Raw genomic sequence first — 19928 nt, forward strand, 5'->3', positions numbered from 1 at the left:
ATGCTTTGTTAAAGGCTTGTTTGCAAAGGATCTGCTCCCATGTATCATCTCTCATTTTGTATTTTCCCAATTTTACAGAAACACTTCAACGAAGCTGGGGTTGATGAGTGCTGAGCTTGGGCATGAGGATCAGAATCAGGGGTAGAATTTGGTTCTGCCAGTCAGCAGACTGCTTCTCTGGGAACTTTAGTCTCCTCATCTACAACATGTGAAGCCCCTTTCTTCCAAAGAGCTTGTGAATATCAGAAAAGAATGGCTATGAAAGCCTTTACTTGTAAAGGAAATTTTTTTAAGGTAAATTTTTTTTGTATGTGTTATATGTATTATGCACTGTATTTTTATAATAAAATAAGATACAGGAAAATGTTATTAAGAAAATCATAAAGAAGAGGACATATATTTACTATTCATTTGGTGGAAGTGGATCATTTTCATGTTTAGTAGGCTGGGCAGGAGGAAGAAGAGGAAGGATTGGTCTTGCTGTCTTAGGGGTGGCAGAGGTGGAAGAGGTGAAGGAGGTGGAAGAGGTGAAGGAGGTGGAAGAGGTGAAGGAGGTGGAAGGGGAGACAGGAGAGGTAGGCACACTTGGTGTAACTTTATGGAAATAGGTCATAATTTCTTTAAAAAAATAATAAAAAAATTTTTTTTAAAGACAGGGTTTCACCATGTGGGTCAGGCTGGTCTTGAACTCCCGACCTCAGGTGATCCGCCTGCCTTGGCCTCCAAAGTGCTTGGATTACAGGCGTGAGCCACCACTCCCAGCAATAGGTCATAATTTCTGTCTGACTTTTTGCTTTTTCATTTCTCAAAAAGTAATTCTGTATGGTACCAATCGTTCTGCCATTTGCTTTAGTTTCAGTGCCCATATCATATAGATGGTCCATATCATACAAGAAACCAAACACAGTCTTGAATAATCAGAACACTTCTGCCAGATTGTCTAATGTCAATTTGTTTTCTGGCACTGCACTGTTTTATCTATCCCTTCTTTCTCATCATCTGGCACTGGTTTGGAAGCACTCATCTTCATCAAGTCGTCGTCTGTTGATTCCTCTGGTTTGGTGTCTATGAGCTCTTGAATTCCTCCAAGATCCACATCTGGAAACTACGTCTGCCCCCCACCTTTCTGCCATATCCACAATCTCTTTTATGATTTTTTTGATTGGCTCTATCATAAATCCTATAAAGTCATGCTCAGCATCTGGACACAGTTTTCTCCAGCATAAATGCATTGTTTCAGACTTGATGGCTTTCATGGCATTTTCTGTAATAACAATGTCATCTCCAATGGTGTAATCCTTCCAGATAGACTAGATGATGCTCTGTCTTTAAGGGTTCTCTTCCATAGCACTGACAATCCTTCCATAGAGCACTGTGTATAATAAGCCTTTAAGGTCTTTATGAACCCTGATCTAGGGACTGAATTAGAGACATTGTGTTTGGGGGCAATTAGACCATTTTGATGCCTACCATGTTGAATTCAGGTTCTGGGTGCCCAGGAACATTGTCCAGTATCAAATGAACTTTAAAAGGCAGTCCCTTACTGACAAGGTACTTCCTGATGGGACAAAACTGATAAAACCAATCCAGAAAAAGCATCCTACTTTTCAGGCCTTCTTGATATATAACCGAAAGACAGGTGGCTGGTGTTTATCTTTTCTGTAAAGGGAATCTTACCCTGATGTTTCTATACCCAGTCCATGGCCCAACACCAGGCGGCAGCACCCAATCACTCTACACAGAACCCAAAGCAGACTCCCTCTCATGATTGGGTTCTACCCAAACCAAATCAGTTCCTCAGCCCAGGCCCCAGAATTCTCTGCTTGTGGAGGGTGTCTTGAGTACTGGAGTATAACACTGTCCTTTATCATTTTTTTTATCATTTTTCATAGACATCACGTGTTTAGATAATGCTTGGGATTCATTCGGAGCCTCTGAAGAACACTAAATTTGAGTACATTGTTTGGCACAAAGTAAGACCTCAATGTTAAGATGGTTTAGGATTTTGGGACTGCTTTCTCATAGTTACCTAAAATTGCCTGGCAACTATGGGCTCAAAGTCAAATCTAGGGTTAGATAGCTGTTCACCCTTCTATCGAAGAGGCTAACTGTTGAAGTCCTCTCCTAGAAGTGGTTCTGAAAACGTAAGTCTTTGAGGGTCCATAATGCCTAAACCATATCCCACCTCCTTTTTGCAGATGAGGGTTCTGATTCCTATTTTCCAGGAAAAATGATGCACAGGATCCCACTTTGAGACATGAACAGGAACCCAGTCCAGGAAGTAGGAGACCTGGGTTCTACACCTGGACTTCTGCCTTTCACTAGGAATGTAATCCTAGACAAGTAGCTTGTCTTCTCTGAGCACCAGTTTCATGTGTAAAATGGAGAAAAATCATCCCCTATCATGCTGAGAACATGAAATAAGAAAATGGAATGGGATGAACTTTATAATGTGAAAAATTGTTATTCTGTATTTTATTCAGAGTTGAAGTGGTAAATCTAAGCTGTCCATGATAGTTCAAGAAAAAGATTTCATCCAGTTTATGCACTTATCAGCAGGATAACCTCACCCTTCTAGTTCTCATTTTATTCAGCTAAGACTGGGGATAGTATTGTCTGCCTCACATGAGCTAACAGATGTGAAGAATAATTATGATGACAAAGCCGGGGGCTCACTAGGTGCTGATGCAAACCACTGAGTGTCTCTTCCTCTCAGCAATGCTAAGAATACTAAGATGTAGATTCTTAGTTGAAGGGTCTGAAAATCTGGACTGATGGCAAGTCATGAAACCTTATCCTAATGAGAGGTACTGAAAAAATGAAGCATCATGCTCCAAAGTTCTAGGAGGTCCTAGTCCCCACAAGGCTGATCAGATGAGGCTGTCATTGGTAGGACAGTGCCAGGCCAGAAGACTGTAATTTTTTTTTTTTTTTTTTTAGGCAGAGTCTTACTCTATCACCCAGGCTGGAGTGTAGTGGCATGATCTCACTGCACTCCACTGCAACCTCCACCTCCTGGGTTCAAGTGATTCTTGTGCCTCAGCCTCCCAAATAGGTGGGACTACAGGTACATGCCATCACGCCTGGCTGATTTTTTTTTGAAACGGTGTTTTGCTCTTGTTGCCTAGGCTAGAGTGCAATCTCAGCTCACTGCAACCTCTACCTCTTAGGTTCAAGCAGTTCTCCTGCCTCAGCCTCCCGAGTAGCTGGGATTACAGGTGTGCACCACCACACCCAGCTACTTTGTATTTTTAGTAGAGATGGGTTTTCTCCATGTTGGTCAGGCTGGTCTCGAACTCCCAACCTCAGGTGATCCAGCTGCCTTGGCCTCCCAAAGTGCTGGGATTACAGACATGAGCCACTGTACCTGGCCTGATTTTTTCTTTTTCTTTTTTTGTATTTTTAGCAGAGATGTGATTTAGCCATGTTGGCCAGGCTGTTCTTGAACTCCTGGCCTCAAGTGATCTGCCTACCTTGGTCTCTCAAAGTGTTGAGATTACAGGCGTGACCCTTCACGGCTGGCCTGAAGACTGCAATACTTTCACACTGTGCTCTATAGAGCCCTGTGGGCCATCCACAGGGAGGCCAAGTAAGTAGGGCTATGGGCCTCATCCCAGCTTCTCTCAAAACTACTCTGGTTTTGGCTGGGCGCGGTGGCTCATGCCTGTAATCCCAGCACTTCGGGAGGCTGAGGCGGGCTGATCACCTGAGGTCGGGATTTCGAGACCAGCCTAAACAATATAGAGAAACCCTGTCTCAAAAAAAAACAAAAACAAAAACAAAAAAAACCCTCAAAAAACTACTCTGGTTTTAATTTTTATGCACTGCAGTATATACAAATTTTATATACAATTTTACCTTTGCAAAAAAAAAAAAAAAAAAAACAACCCCCCTCCCCTTTTTTTTTTAAAGGAGTTCTGTTGCTAAACCAAAACAGACTTTGAAACCACTGGCCCAGTTGTCAGAGACTGGGGCTGGAAAACTTGATTAGTCAATGATCGCTGCCTTTTTATGGGATTCTTGCTCACCTATAAAATAAAGATGAAAAAAACGCTTAAACTTCCCAGGGTCCATATAAAATTTACTATTGATATGCTGGAGATATGGGAGCAACTGTGATCCAACAAACATTTGTTAAGCATCCTTTGTGTGTGTGACAGCCACTATGCTAGGTATGGTACATGCAGGGGTAAACAGATAGATAAATACCTAGCCCTTATGCATTTATTTTCAGTGAGAAGCAGCTCTTCTCAGAGTATCACATTGCAAAGCTGACCTTAGAAATTACAGAGTTCCCAGTGGAGGATGATCAGAGTGGTGGTGAGGAACCTCAAGATCATGGCAAGGGGGAAAGGCCCTGGGAAGGCTCGTCTGGAGAAAAGTCAAGGGCGAGAAATACCTTAAGGGCAGTCATGGGAAAAGCGGAGGATTGGAGGTAGATCTGCTCTTTTGGAATACAGAGAGTAGAATGCGGGTAGGAGTTGTAAGAAGGCAGATGTCAGCTTAAAAAGGAGGGCATTTTAGCATTCAGAACTGTCTGACAATAAAATCAACTGCCAAAGATAGAATGTGTCATCAGGAGTATTTAAGCAGAGATCAGATGACCACCCTCATGTGTTGGGTTAGACACTAGCTCATCTCCAAGACACAAAGATTCCATGCTCATAACCAAGCTTTCCCCTTCATTGGGGTGAACTGAGTGACCAAGGAACTAGAGCTGTTGATCTAAGAAAATTCTTAACACCAACACAGGACCCAAAGACATAGCACAGTCCTGTGGATGTTTAAGTCACTCTCAACATTAAAAAAAAAAAAATCCCTCTCTGAACCACTTCCCACATCCTTTACTCCTCTTTCATTTAACAAATACTATTAAATACTTACCATGTGACAGTTAGGATGATGGATACTGAGAATGGTGAAAACGATATTGTCCCTACCGTCATGGAACATTAACTATGGTGGGATGGATGACAAAATACAAGTAGCTAAAAATATTAGCAACTGTTGTAGTTATAACAAAGGAAAGAAAAGGATATTAAGACAGACAGCATCAGAGGCATCTCTTTTGGATGAGGAGAGCCTTGGAGGTCTTCCTGACACCTTGAAGTTTAAGCTGTGGTCCCAAGAAGGTCTACCTGAAAAGCGGAGGTGTGCCAGACAGTGTGCTTCAATGAATTATGAGCATTTGCATAATCTTAAAACTCTGACAATTCTATGAGGAAACCCATGTGGGGATCAGGGCACATCCTGATATTTCAGTTTTTATTTGGCTTTAACCACTGTGAATCTTGGGATTTTGGCAGGAGAACTACTTTGTAACTAACTCAGAAGACCTAGATGACAACTGGAAAGAAAGGCCCAAGGAACCATTGTCATGGGCAATGAACTACTTCCTCTAACAGACAGGAGCCTGAGAAATGCCAAAACAGTAGACTCAGAGTTTAATGCTGGGTAGATTTCAATTATAGCTAAAATTAATAGTCACTGGGACCAGTGAAATCAATACAATCTCCTGCCTAATACTGAGCCACTGCACCCACTGGGCCTCTTAGTCTTCACCAGCCTTTTACTTGATCCAGCCACATGTACAGTTCTGAAGGAGAGACTCTGCTCTGACATTGCCTCCCCCAGGAACACTCCCTTGACTTCTTCTTTCATTGTACTCCTTGCTCATCATACCTTGCTGGGCCAGAATAGCTCTGTGCTCTGCTTTGACCACATACATGTTCATGTATTTCTCCCTGTCTTAGCTCCTTGAGTGCAGGGATGGAGTCTGTCTCACCTCTGTCTCCCTAGAGTCTAGTATAGAATCTGGCACAGAGTAAGTATTTGTAAATATTTGATTACCTAAACTAAAACAATTGGCCTGGATCACTCAAAATGCCAATGTCATGTTGTGAAAGATAGAAAAAAAAAAAGCCGGATAACTGTTCTAGATAAAGGAAAGTAAAGAGACAGGACAATGAAATGCAGTGGATGAGCCTTAATTGGATCCTGGATTAGGAAAAAACAGCTATAAAGGACATTACTGTGACAACTAGGGGAAATTCTAGTATGAACTATGTAAGAGCTAGTAGTATTTTATTTATTATTATTATTATTATTATTATTTGAGATGGAGTCTCACTCTGTCACCCAGGCTGGAGTATAGTGGCACATTCTTGGCTCACTGCAACCTCAGCCTCCTGGGTTCAAGCGATTCTCCTGCCTCAGCCTCCTGAGTAGCTGGGATTATAGGCATGCACCACCACACCTCACCAATTTTTTGTATTTTTAGTAGCAATAGGGTTTCACCGTGTTGGTCAGGCTGGTCTTGAACTCCTGACCTCAAGTGATCTGCCCACCTCAGCATCAACAATGGGCTGGGATTATAGGCATGAGCCACCGCATGCGGCCTAGTAGTATTTTATTAATGTTAAATTTCATTAGTTTTTATTAATGTTAAATTTCTTGATCATAATAATACCATTATGCTCCTTATTCTTAGGAGATACACACAAAAGTATTTAAGGATAAAATCTCTCATCTGCAGTTAACTCTCAAATCGTTCAGTAAATTAACAAAAACCATATTTTAAATATATAAATATTCAACAAGTACATATATTTATACGTGTGTGTATATATATATATTTAGGAGAAACAGATGAAGTAAATATTGCAAAAAGTTAAGTGGTAAACCTAGGCAAAGAGTTCATGTTTGCTCACTGTTCTACTTTTGTACCTTTTCTGTAGGGTTGAAATTTTTAAAATAAAACATTGGAGAAAAAGTAATAGTCTCAACTTAGGTTTGAAGCTTAATGGGATATGAAATCTACCTGAGCTCTGGGAGACTACCTGCTATATGAGAAGTGCATGGTCAGTTGGGCCAGGACCATAAGTGGTAGGGTAGTGTAGAGACAAGGCTATAGGAAAGGGAGAGGGTCCAGTAAGCACCCAGATAACAGAGGTGGTACCTATGGATGTCTTGTAGAAGTGTGTAGCCAGGTGGAAGGGCAGGAGTTATAAATACCAGATCCAAAGGGCAAAGCAAACGATAGCTTTTGTACAGATCCAGCTCTTTGGCAGAGCTTTGGGTAAGCAATCAGAAAACCACAGGAAATGATAAGATCAGAGGTGGGGCAAAGGGTCAGTAAGGCAGGCAAGCAGGCAGGAAGCTAGGCAGGCAGGCAAACAGAAAAGATACACTAAGAAGTGCAGGGTTTAGGCAGTTTAGAAGTTTAGGCAGGGTTATGACTTGTCTGGGCATAGTTAAAGGCTAATCTCAGGGAAGCAAATAGAAACTGGAGTGAGAGCAGACAAGTCGTTGAGCACCCACTATGAGAAATAGCTTAAGAGCAGAGGAGGACACAAAGAGTGGGCTCAATCTGTCTGAAAATAGGGAAGGGAGAGGAAGCAGTCAATGGCAGAATGTAATACCTTGGTCTTTGTTTCTCTTAGTTGGTGAGGCAAGAAGAGTCTGGCTACAGTTTGCTTCCTCTTACGGAGTAGCTGAATCAGAGGAATTCCCAGGAAAGGTCATGCCCGGGTTCCAAACCACCTTTGGGACTGCAGGCCCATGAGGTACATCCCTACCACTCTCTGAATGCTGCCACTAGTATATTTCTTTCACTTCTTAATGATGTCATTCCATTTAAGAATTTGGAGTTCCTATTTCTTTGAGAAATCTCTTTAAACTAGCAGCTACACTCATGGATATGCTACCCCATTCACGCATCCATTCTTTCAGAATCCCAGGTAGGCCTAACTTTCAGGTCTGAAATGCAAATAAGAGTTCCTGAATGCCCAACTGGAGATATTTAACAACTTGCCTTTGTCTGTACCAGCTCTACCATGCCCAGTCCAGACTCCCAGTGCAACATTCTAACTGTAAGTCAGAGTGCCTTTTTCTATTTTTAGAGACTCTGGTACTGAAAGAAAGCAATCTAGCACAGGTTAGGTGAGAAGTTTCCTCCATAGAAAAGGATCAGCCAGGGGATCACAGAAATGGCTGCAAGGATCAGATGGTCTGTCCTCCACAGAGACTAATTCAGGTATCATTTTGACCTGCTGGCAAGTCACATAAGGTATATGCATTTGGGTACAGAAATATCTGTGAGGGAAAGGGGGAAGAGGAATGGGTGAACAGTCACTTCCCTGGGCACATTTTCTAGAAGCAGTGCTTTTATCAGAGATGATTCTGTTAAGACTGTGATGAAAAGACACCACGGAAGGCAGTGTGGGAACAAGACTTGTTTGTGTAGAGGAAGGTCAGAAAAGATACCTTTCAGACTTGTTCCCTCCCATCAACAGACAGCACAGTGACCATGCTGGCGGCTCCCTTCTCTATTTTCCTGCTCAGGACACGGTCTGCAGAGATTTTTTAAGGGCCTTTCCTCCCTCTCAGTAACGACCTACCTTGCTACGTTTAAGGCTGAGTTTTCCTTCCCTCCCTTGTTCTGTGTCCTGGGTTCCAGATGAGAGACGCAGAGCTCCACTGAATCTTTAATCTCTCTTGGAAGTACTTAGTCACTGATCTGGCCACGTGGCATCTGCTTTCCCATTGTGGGTCTGGTATGTTAACTAAGAAAGTTATTTTCCAGCCTAGTTAGAAATAGCAGGAACTTGAATTGACTTGCTAGACTGGCAGTGCTGGAAGTTAGGGCCATGTGCCAAACGAAAGAATAGATGGCCAATCACCAGGGAGCAAATTTCTCAATCTGTAGCCTGAAACTAAACCTTCCTGCTGGCAAGGGAGATCTTGTTAGGCCTTTGCTGCCAGGTTCACAATGGGAGACGTTCTGTGACTTCACGGTTGCTCCACATTTAGTCTGAAGCTCAGAAGGGGAATTGAGAACCACCTTTTATCTAGGGATAAGGATCTAGACCAAAATAGGGGTAATCCTAGAGACAGAAAACAAAATCCTGAAGAAAAAGTAAAGATGAGAGGAGACAGAAAATTCTCAGATATGGCAAAGGTAAGCGACAGAAAAGCAGACCTCTGGAGAGTAGGTACCAGGCCAATAGTTCTGAAGGCTGGCCCTGGGCCCCTGCAGGTGCTGCTGCTAGCCCTGCCCCCGCCTCTCAGCCCAGGCCCCAACCCAACTCCTACCTGGTAGGTACCTGTCGTGGCTGTGGTTGTACTCTGTGGCAGTGAGTGACAAATGAGTCTGTGTAAAGGGCTGGTTGCCAAACAGATTGTCACTACGAAGGTTGTGGCAGAGTTTCTCCAGGAAGCGGAGGACGTAGGTGATGCTGTTGACTGCTGGGAGGTTGAGGGTATGCTGTTCCCGGTCAAACACGGCTGTGGAGTGAGTAAACAGGGCCAAGCACGTCAGCCTGGTGGTGGAGTACAGCGCTGGGCAGGAGGAGTCCAGCCCACTGCTTGTTTCAGGCTTACCTGGTTACACAAAGGGAATCAGTGCCCCACGTTTCCTCCCTCCCTCCCTTTAACTCCCTCCCTTGAGGGCTTTGATTTTTGCCTCCAACTGTAAAGGGTTTGCAAATGTGGGAGTGGCCAGGCCAGGTCTGTTGCACCCGGGGCTCTGGAATTACTTTATTCAACCTGTGAAAACAACTATGAACATAATTCTATCTGCTCCATCACTCCCCCAGGAAATCTCATTTAGGGCACTATTTTCAAAAGAACTGCCCAAGAACAGAGAAGCTGGGCAGAAGAGAAGAATATAGCCATAGCCAGCAATGGTTTGGGTACACGATGTCTGATCTATATAAGGGCACTAGAATTTTGGCAACATTTAGAGCTGTTTCATGCTTGCTGTTAAGTTTACTACCTGCCACTTTTTTCTATAAAAATATATCAGTATAATCCTTAAAAAGCAAAGACCAGGCTGGGCACAGTAGCTCATGCCTGTAATCCTAGCACTTTGGGAGGCTGAGGCAGGCAGATCACGAGGTCAGGAGATCAGCACCATTCTCGGTGAAACCCTGTTTCTATTAAAAATATGAAAAATTAGGCGGGTGTGGTGGCATATAATCCCAGATACTCAGGAGGCTGAGGCAGGAGAACTGCTTAAACCCAGGAGGTGGAGGCTGCAGTGAACTGAGATCACACCAAGACCTGTGCATCTGTCTCTGAGGGCAGCAAGGAAGGATATGGGGATTTGGGGAGATAGGTAATTCTCAAGAACCAGTTTTGAGGGAGAAGAACCCTAGAGGGGGTACAGGTGAGAGCAGCTAAAGAGAGGCAGTAAAGAAGGCCAGGTTCTTCCAGACCACTACACAGAAACAAGGAAGAGACCAGGAAGTAGCCTGGGCCTCAGAAGGGACATAAGGCTTAATTTACCAGGCAGTTCCCAGGCTTCTTCTTTGTTTTTTGAGACAGAGTCTTGCTCTGTCATCCAGGCTGGAGTGCAGTGGCATGATCTCAGCTCACTGCAACCTCTGCTTCCCAGGTTCACGTGATTCTCTTGCCTTGGCCTCCTGAGTATCTAGGACTACAGGTGTGTGCCACCACCCCGGCTAATTTTTTGTATTTTTTTTTTTTTTTTTTAGTAGAGTCAGGGTTTTGCTATGTTGGCCAGGCTGGTCTTGAACTCCTGACCTGAGGTGATCCACCCGCCTCAGCCTCCCAAAGTGCTGGGATTATAGGCATGAGCCACCATGCCTGGCCAGTTCCCAGTCTTCTATAATATTTGCCTGCCTGTCTGCTCCATCCTCCTCATAGTCAATTACTCCCTAGTCTGGGCTCCCACACCACTCTGTATACACTTCCCTATTACAGCACTTCTCATAGCTAGCTATGTATATTCTTTCTTTTTCACTGGTACGGAGCCTAAGCTATCATCTTCTATTCTCCCCTTCTCCTGGCCAGTGTCTGGCAATCACTAGACACATAGCAAGGGTTCAATACATGTTTGCTAACATAATACAGTCTGGTCATTTATGGGGTCTTCCATGTCAGCTGGGTTTCCTGAAGCTGGTTATTACAACCTGCTAGGGAGGAAGGGCAAGGGATTATGGAATAGCATCAGTTAAGCCTTTCAGTCTTAGGTCAAGTCTTCATAGGTTTAGTGGCTAAACAGGATTTTGGATTTAGGAAAACTGAAACAGAAGCAGAGCACAGTAGAAAAAGTGAGTATTCTGTGAGAGCAAAGAACACTGTGCCACTGAATCAAACTCATAGAAGGAAAGAAAAAGAAAATGACTTTTCCCACCCTGCCCTGGGATTTAATTCTCTTCTATTGGGCCTGGTTTAGGACCAGGAAGCTAAAGAGTCAAAGGAATGAGAGAAGACTTCAGTGGTTCCTGAAACCAGGTGGGAGAGGGGGTGACAGTCTGGAGAAACCCTAGACTGCCACAACATAGCCCCCTCTGGATTCTTTCTTCTAGAAGCCTTTGAAGCAACATACTCCCATACTTTCTGTATGGAGAGTCAAGCAGGTAGATGGTGGGAGGAATCAGTTTAGAGGTTCCATGAGGCAGAATCTGCGGGTATTCTCCTTGGCAGAGGCATGCATAGGGCTCAGAAGGGCTCTCGGGGGGTTGGAGATGAGGAATGAAATATCTTCACACTTTTCCAGAGCCTGCAGGTATGAAGTAGGAACCAGGATCCCTTATAAGAAATCAACCAGTTGAGAAGGTGGGTCCTTCTGGCAGGGAGGCAATACGAACCAAAGTGTGCTTACCTGAGATAACCTCACCACCATGGCCCTGCTTGAGGAAGCTGAAGACAGTTTTCTGGTGATAAGCACAGTCGATACAGGCCTGGACAGCCTGCTGTAACACCACAGAGGCACGGGCTGGTCCAAAATGGTCAGGGAGTTGCTGGACCTTCTTCTTATCTAAGTGGGGGCCTGTGCTGCCATTCTTGTTCAAGTAGATACAAACTATGGGAGACAAAGAATCAAAGAAGCTTCAAGAGTCTCTGGGATAGAGAAGTCAGAAAACAGTGTCCTATTCCATCTTTTATACTTTGGCCTCTGGTTCCTAACAGGATTCCCAACAGCTAATCTGGTGAAATGCTGTGGGAGGTAGAGGGTGGAGGGTCAAGAAAAGGCTGTGCCCTGCAGCTGCCAACCCAAACTGCATGACCAAAGTCTGTGGGAACACAGCCCACTGGAAGAGTGGCCCGGACCAAAGGCGAAGGCACAAAGTTTACACTTTGTCTTCTGTGCATTGAAAAGAGAATCTCGGCTGGGTACCGTGGCTCATGCCTGTAATCCCAGCACTCTGGGAGGCTGTGGCGGGTGGATCATGAGGTCAGGAGTTTAAGACCAGCCTGGCCAATATGGTGAAATCCCATCTCTACTAAAAATACAAAAATTAGCCGGGTATGGTGGCGCATGCCTGTAGTCCCAGCTACTCGGGAGGCTGGGGCAGAAGAATTGCTTGAACCCAGGAGGCGGAGGTTACAGTGAGCCAAGATTGTACCACTGCACTCCAGCCTGGCCAACAGAGCAAGACTCTGACTCAAAAAAAAAGAAAAGAAAATCTAAACAATTCCCCACTTGTATGTACTTCCATTTTTTTGTATTTGGTTGCCTCACATATTCTTTGTACCTCTTACCGTGTATGTGTAAGGAGCTGTGGGGCAAATATTAGCAAGGGCGTGTGTGTGTGTATGTGTGTGTGTGTCTACATGTGTGTGTGTATACGTGTGTGTGTGTGTATGCATGTCACTGGATTTAGAATAGTTGTACCACTGGTCATTTGCCTTGCTTTCTGTTTTGTGCCTTACAGTCCGTTTGTTATCTTCTACATCAACCATCATGTCCAAAGAATGTAGTAAAAAGTAAAAGAAGATTGGATTAAAAAAAAAAGTTGGTGCAGTGGCTCACGTCTGTAATCACAGCACTTTGAGAGGCTGAGGCAGGAGGATCACTTAAAGCCAGGAGTTTGAGACCAGCCTGGGCAACACAGTGAAACCACATCGCTACAAAAAATTTGCTAGATGTGGTGGCGTGTGCCTGTGGTCCCATCTACTTGGGAGGCTGAGGTGGGAGAATTGCTTGAGCTCAGGAGTTCAAGGCTGTAGTGATCTGTAATCGCCCCACTGCACTCTAGCCTAGACGAAAGAGTGAGACCCTGTGTCTAAAAAAAAAAAAATGTGAAAAGAGCCAAGGGGTCCCAAGGCAGCTGAGCCTGGAGGTGAGTGTGAGGTAGATCTGATAAAAGAAGGATTAAGAAGGATTTCTTTTAAGAAATAGGATTTTCACATCTGGTAATGTGACTCTTTTACTGAAACAACTAAAAATGCAGGAATCCAGAGAGGTAAGAAGCGTAATAAAAATAAAAACTATCCAGAGTTCAAAAATAAATAAGTAAATAAAAATAAACAAAAACAAATATGTATAAAAAGACAGCTATAAGAAGGATCATAATAGTTTATTCATAATAACCCCAAACTAGAACCAATCCAACTATCTACCAAAAAGAGAAGAGATACAAATTGTGGTACAGTCATATGTCACATAATGACACTGTGGTCAATGGCAGACTGTATACATGACAGTGGTCCCATAGGAGCTGAAAAATTCCTATCACCTGGTGACCTTGTAGCCAATGTAAAGTCATAAAGCACAATGCATTACTCATGTGTTTGTGATGAAGCTGGTGTAAACAAACCTACTGCACTGCCAGTCATATAAAAAAGTATAGGATATAGGATTATGTAAAGTACATAATACTTGATAACATAATAAACAGCTATGTTACTGATTTGTATATTTACTATACTTATTACTGTAGAGTGTACTCCTACTTATCAAAAAAGTTAACTGTAAAACAGCCTCAGACAAGTCCTTCAGGAGTTATTCCAGGAGAAAGCATTGTTATCACAGGATGATAGCTCCATGCACATTATTGTCCCTGAAGACCCTCCAGTGGGACAAGATATGGAGATAGAAAACAGTGACATTGATGATCCTGACTTGTGTAGGCCTAGGCTAATGTGTGTGTATGTCTAGGGTTTTAACAAAAAAGTTTAAAAAGTAAAAAAAAAAAAAAAATAGATTTAAAAGTTTTTTAAATAGAAAAAAGCTCATAGGATAAAGACAAAAAGAAAATGGGCAGGCATGGTGGCTCATGCCTGTGATCCCAGCACTTTGGGTGGCCAAGGTGAGTAGATCATGAGGTCAAGAGATCGAGACCATCCTGGCCAACATAGTGAAACCCCATCTCTACTAAAAATACAAAAATTAGCTGGATGTGGTGGCACGTGCCTGTAGTCTTAGCTACTCGGGAGGCTGAGGCAGGAGAATCGCTTGAACCCAGGAGGCAGAGGTTGCAGTGAGCCGAGATTGCACCACTGCATTCCAGCCTAGGCGCAAGAACGAGACTCTGTCTCAAAATAAAAAAAAAAAAAAAAAAGAAAAAAAAATTTTTGTACAGCTATACAATATGTTTGTGTTTTAAGCTGTTATTAAAAGAGTTAAAAAGTTTATAATGTAAAAAAGTTACAGTAAGCTAAGGTTAATTTATTATTGAAGAACATTAAAAAAAATTTAGTGTAGCCAAAGTGTACAGTGTTTATAAAGTCTAGAGTAGTGTACAGTAATGTCCTAGGCCTTCACATCCACTCACCACTCATTCACCACTCACCCAGAGCAACTACCAGTATTGCAAGCTCCATTCATGGTAAGTAGTACCCTGTATAGGTGTACTGTTTTAAAAATCTTTTACACCATATTTTTACTGTATCCTTTTTATCTTTATACATGTTTAGATACACAAATACTTACCACTGTCCTGCAACTGCCTATAGCCCAGTAACAGATGATGCAGGTTTGTAGCCTAGGAGCAACAGACTATACCATCTAGATTTGAATAAGTACACTATGACAGGGGTCCCCAACCCCCAGGCCGAAGGTGGCTACTGGGGTCCACGGCCTGTTAGGAAATGGGCTGCACAGCAGGAGTTGAGCAGCAAGTGAGTGAGCATTACTCCCTGGCTCCGCCTCCTGTCAGATCAGCAGTGGCATTAAATTCTCATAGAAGCATGAACCCTATTGTAAATTGCGCATGCGAGAGATCTAGGTTGTGTGCTCCTTAAGACACTCTGATTAATCCTGATGATCTGATATGGAAGAGGTTCATCCTGAAACCATCCCCTCTGCTCCTGGTCCATGGAAAACCTGTCTTCCACAAAACCGGCCTCTGGGGCCAAAAAGTTTGGGGATCGATGCACTATGATGTTCACACAATGAGGATATTGGCTAATGATGCATTTCTCTGATCATATCCCCATCATTAAGTGATATATGAGTGTATATTCATTTAATGGAATATCACTTGGCAGTAAAAAAGAAAGAACTACTGATAGGCACAAGAACATGGGTGCTTTTCAAAACACTGAGTGAAAAAAAACAGATACAAAAGAGTACATATAGTGTGATTCATTTATATTAAGTTCAAGAATAGGGAAATCTAATCTATGGTGATAAAAATCAGAATAAAGGTGGAAGTGGAGACTGACTGTAAGGAGGCATGAGGGAACTTTGGGGGTGGCGGAAATGTCTTTCATCTTGCTTGGAGTTGTAGTTACATGGGTGCTTAAAACTCATTAAATTGTACATTTAGGATCTGTACATTTCACTAAATGTAGAAGCTTTACCTCAATTAAAATACACAAAAAGGAAATTATATAACTAGTCTGGTGATGATTTAAAAAAATTCTACATGGATTAAATGATGAAATATAAAAGGCAAAACTATTAAAGCCTTTAGATTATGGTGGGAACAAACCAGTTTCTGGGCCCAATGACTAAGAAACTGACAACTTCCACTTCCTGTTTCTTGGGACATTCGCTTTGAGATCCCAACTACCATGTGTGAGGAAGCAAAGCCACCGTGTAGGGAGGTCCAGTTGGAGAAAAACCGACAGCCAGAACCAGCTGGTCGGCTGTGTGGTAAAAGTGGGTCCTCCAGTCCTAGTCCCAGCTGATGCTGCATGCAACAGAGACATGCTGTCTCCACCCAGGCCTGCCCACATTGTTGTCTTCAACCATGAAATTTTGTGGTGGTTTGTTACATGGCAAAAGATTATTGGGACTGATTCTGGTACCAGAAATAGGGTGCTGCAGTAACAAAAGCCTGATACACATGGCATTGGCTCTGGACCTGGGCAGCAGAAAGAAGCATAAAGGGCCACAGAGAGTGTCAGTGAAAACTGAAGGAGCCTCGAGGAGAGTTTTAATGGAAGCTTAAAGGTTCTCAGCGACATTGTTAGTGAAGGTTTAAGGGAAAGTGAGGAAAGTCTTATTGGAAGACCCAGGAATGGGAAAGTGTTGAAAGTTTGATAACACTGTGGCCTACAGAAACATGGAAATAAGAAATATACCTGATGAACTCAAGGAAATAGCTAAAGAGATTTCTGAAGTAATAAAAGCATCACCTGGCTTCTCGCTGCTTATGATAAAATGCAAGACAAAAGATGAGCTTAAAAACATGTACACATACCCCTCCACATACCCCCAGGACTTGCAGAATTACAAATAAAACTGCTTCTCATTTTCAGTCTCTCCATAAGGCAAAAAACTATAAATTATGAAAGGATTTTGACTGCAGAAAAGGACAGTAAAATTCTTTGCTAAGATATAAGAAAGATGTAAGACTATGCTGTGCAGACTCTCAGACCTAAAAGGTTCTCTAAGAATCTTAAGGGCAAGCCTCACAGATTCTTTTCCTCAAACAATAGGATTTCTAACAATCTTAAGCATATTGTCCTACAGCAGCTGCACAGGAAGCCCAAAGTAGAGAAGGGTTTATCATTAAAAGACTTGTAGTTGTGGCTTTTGTCTAATGAAGTAAACTTTGATAGTTCAAAGAAAACCCCTCAAATTTCTTTTGTTTTTAAAATTAGAGACAGGGTCTTGCTCTGTCATCCAGGCTAGAGTGCAGTGGCATGCATGATCATAGCTCACTGCCACCTCGGCCTCCAGGGCTCAATCAGTCCTCCCACCTCAGCTTACTGAGTAGCTGGTACCACGGGTGTGCATCACCACACCCAACTAATTTTTACTTTTTGTAGAGACGGGTTCTCATTATGTTGCCCAGGCTGGTCTCGAACACATGGGCACAGGAATCCTCCTACCTTGGCCTCCCAAAGTGCTGGTATTATGGGTGTGAGCTACCGCGCCTAGCTGAAAAGCTTTCAAATTTCTAAGATAATCATTCTGGCAGGAGCACTGACAGCTTGGACTAAAAGAAAGAACTATGGTACAAAATGGAAAAAATCCTTTGGATGCCCAGCCTTTTACAGGCAGGAAGAAAACTAAAAAGGCAATCTCAGTTTTCTTATGGAAAAGAAAGGATGATTTAGAGGATAAAACCAAGTCATGGAAAACAACTCCCAGGAAGTAATACTGGACCTAATGAAGGAGTTGGTTACATGGGCCCAGTTGGATTTCAGAATTTCTATAGACCAGTGACTGCTGCATGCCTTCAGTTTCCTCCTTTTTGAAAAGAAAATATCTACAAAGGTTATCTTTTGTCTGTCACACCACTGTATGTTAGGTAGGTAGTGAGCAGACAACTTACTTTTTTTTTTTTTTTTTTTTTTTGAGACAGAGCCTTGCTCTCTTGCCAGGCTGGAGTGCAGTGGTGCAGTCTCGGCTCACTGCAACCTCCGCCTCCTGGGTTCAAGCGATTCTTTTGCCTCAGCCTCCCCGAAGAGCTGGGACCACAGGCACGTGCCACCATGCCCGGCTAATTTTTGTATTTTTAGTAGACAGGGTTTCACTATGTTGGCCAGGATAGTCTCGATCTCTTGACCTCGTGTTCCGCCCACCTTGGCCTCCCAAAGTGCTGGGATCACAGGCATGAGCCACCGCGCCTGGCCACAACTTACTTCTTTAGTTCACAGGTCAACAGGTCAAGAAGAACCACACTTGGGCCGGGTGCGGTGGCTCATCCCTGTAATCCTAGCACTTTGGGAGGCCAGATCACTTGAGGTCAGGAGTTTGAGACCAGTCTGACCAACATGGTGAAACCCTGTCTCTACTAAAAATACAATAATTAGCCAGGCATAGTGGAGGATGCCTGTAATCCCAGCTACTAGGAAGGCTGAGGCAGAAGAATTGCTTAAACCTGGGAGGCAGATGTTGCAGAGAGCCGAGATCATGCCACTGCATTCTAGCCTGGGTGACAAAGCAAGACTCTGTCTCAAAAAAAAAAAAAGAACCACACTTAAGGAAGTATCCTTGAGAAACCATACCTAAGGGGCCCTGATTTAGATGATGAGATCCTAGACCTTGAGCCTACTGGTGTAAAAGGATGGACTTCTGATGGGGAATCTTGTGAGGGCAAGAATAAATTCTGGAAAAATGTTAATAATCCATGTCTAGAGAATAGAGAGGTAGTCTTAAAATATGGCCCATAATTATTTGACCCTCTTCCTATTGAGAGGTGGGGTCTATTCCTCTCCCCTTGAATCTAGCCTCTGTGACTGATTGATCAATAGAATAAATACGGTGGCAATGATGCTATGCTAAGTTTGAGGCTAAGGCCTTAAGAAAATGGTAATTTCCACTTCCTAACTCTTGAGAAACTTGCTCTAGGAACCCAGCCACCATGGTATGGCAAAGCCCAAGCTACTCTTTGGAGAGAGCCAACAGGCAGCACAAGTTTTGCTCATTATGTGAATGGAATTATCATAAGCCCCTAATGAGCTACCCCAACTGATTCCAGGTGGAGCAGAGATGAGCTGTATTCATTTTAATACAGCTAGCGCTCGACTTACGACCACGATTGGTTCCGACAGACCGGTCGTAACACGATTTTGTCGTAAGTTGAGTAGGCTATATACACGCGGAGATGGTAGTGCTGCTGGAAGCTGTTCCGCACTGTCGTAAGCCCAGCTGGGCAATGTTTGCGCTGCCAGACGTGGAGCAGTCGTGGCTAGTGATTGTGGTCGTAAATTCGAATGGTCGTAAGTTGCATAGGTCGTAAGTCGATCAATACCTGTATAGAATATATTGATCTTTTCCTTTATAGTTTGTGCTTATTGTCTTATTTTAAAAATCCTTCCCAATCTTGATGTCTTAAGAATATCTATGTATACTATCATTTTTTTTTTAAACTGGATCCATTAAATCAGAATTGGAGGCTATTAAAAAAATTCAGAGAAGGGTCTGGCAGGTCTGACACATAGGAGTTTGGAAGTTGTCACTCCATCCTAACAACCAGTAAAAAGCTCAATAAGCTAAAAAGTCAACAATTCTTAGATCTGTCAGAGAGGTGAGGTCTCAGGGCAAATTATTGACCCTCAAATTTGAAGAGACAGACAGGTGAATAAGCAGAAGTCTCTGGAACCAGTGCTAGGGTAGGAAAACCTAAACTGTACTTGATGACTTGTCAGAGGCTCAATGGTAAACAAGTTTTGAGGCTAAAACTCCAGGGAGTCCCAGTCACTGGGGAGGAGGGGGAAACTTTTGTGAGTTTTGCCTCCAGGAGCTCAACCGGATTCTCACAGTAAATATAAGAGAAAGATACCCTCAGGCTTCTGGGGAAAGGAACCATTCTGAAATATACTAGGGCACTCTGTTCTTAACAAGGTCCTCCCTCAGGAGAAACTATTTTACCACAGCCTAAACTATTAGGAATATTTCAGAGCCTAACTGATCTGGAAGAAGAGAACGCTAGCCTTTTATATGGGAGAAGGGAAATACTGCATCCCAGTCGATTCTACCCATTCTGCCCAATCCAAAGGGGTAGGGGTGGGGACCAGAAGCACTTAAGTTCATAGCCTAGGGGCACAGGCTTACTGAAATACTGAGATTTAGTCATAGGACTGTAGAATGCTTCACATTTTCCATGTTACCGAAGACCTATTTACCATGGTCCCCCCATCCTGCAGAAGGAGTCTAGCTCTGTTGCCCAAGCTGGAGTACAGCGGCCCAATCTTGGCTCACTACAACCTTGGCCTCCCGGATTCAAGCGATTCTCCTGCCTCAGCCTCCCAAGTGGCTGGAATTACAGGCGCCCATT

At 43.3% G+C, this 19928-nt stretch overlaps 1 protein-coding gene across 17 annotated transcripts in view; it reads right to left on the reverse strand.

Annotated features, from left to right (window-relative positions):
* The window catches only part of SCMH1 (Scm polycomb group protein homolog 1), a 237750-nt gene that overhangs the window by 16683 nt on the left and 201139 nt on the right, over positions 1-19928 (reverse strand). For 15 of the 17 annotated variants that reach the window (XR_004259472.1, XR_004259473.1, XM_032247143.1 and 12 more), the window contains 2 exons: positions 11630-11830; positions 9094-9285 (listed from right to left, as the gene is read on the reverse strand). The exons of 1 other annotated variant lie outside the window; for it this stretch is intronic. Coding sequence is in view for 14 of the 16 variants with exons in the window: in XM_032247143.1 (XP_032103034.1) it covers positions 9094-9285; positions 11630-11830 (393 nt within the window). In the remaining 2 variants the exon portion in view is untranslated. The remainder of the gene's footprint in view (positions 1-9093; positions 9286-11629; positions 11831-19928) is intronic. One more of the 17 variants, XM_032247137.1, reaches the window with a different exon arrangement.

Source organism: Sapajus apella, unplaced genomic scaffold, assembly GCF_009761245.1.
Source record: "Sapajus apella isolate SASKATOON/1434 unplaced genomic scaffold, GSC_monkey_1.0 scaffold62, whole genome shotgun sequence".
NCBI classification, from domain to species: domain Eukaryota; kingdom Metazoa; phylum Chordata; class Mammalia; order Primates; family Cebidae; genus Sapajus; species Sapajus apella.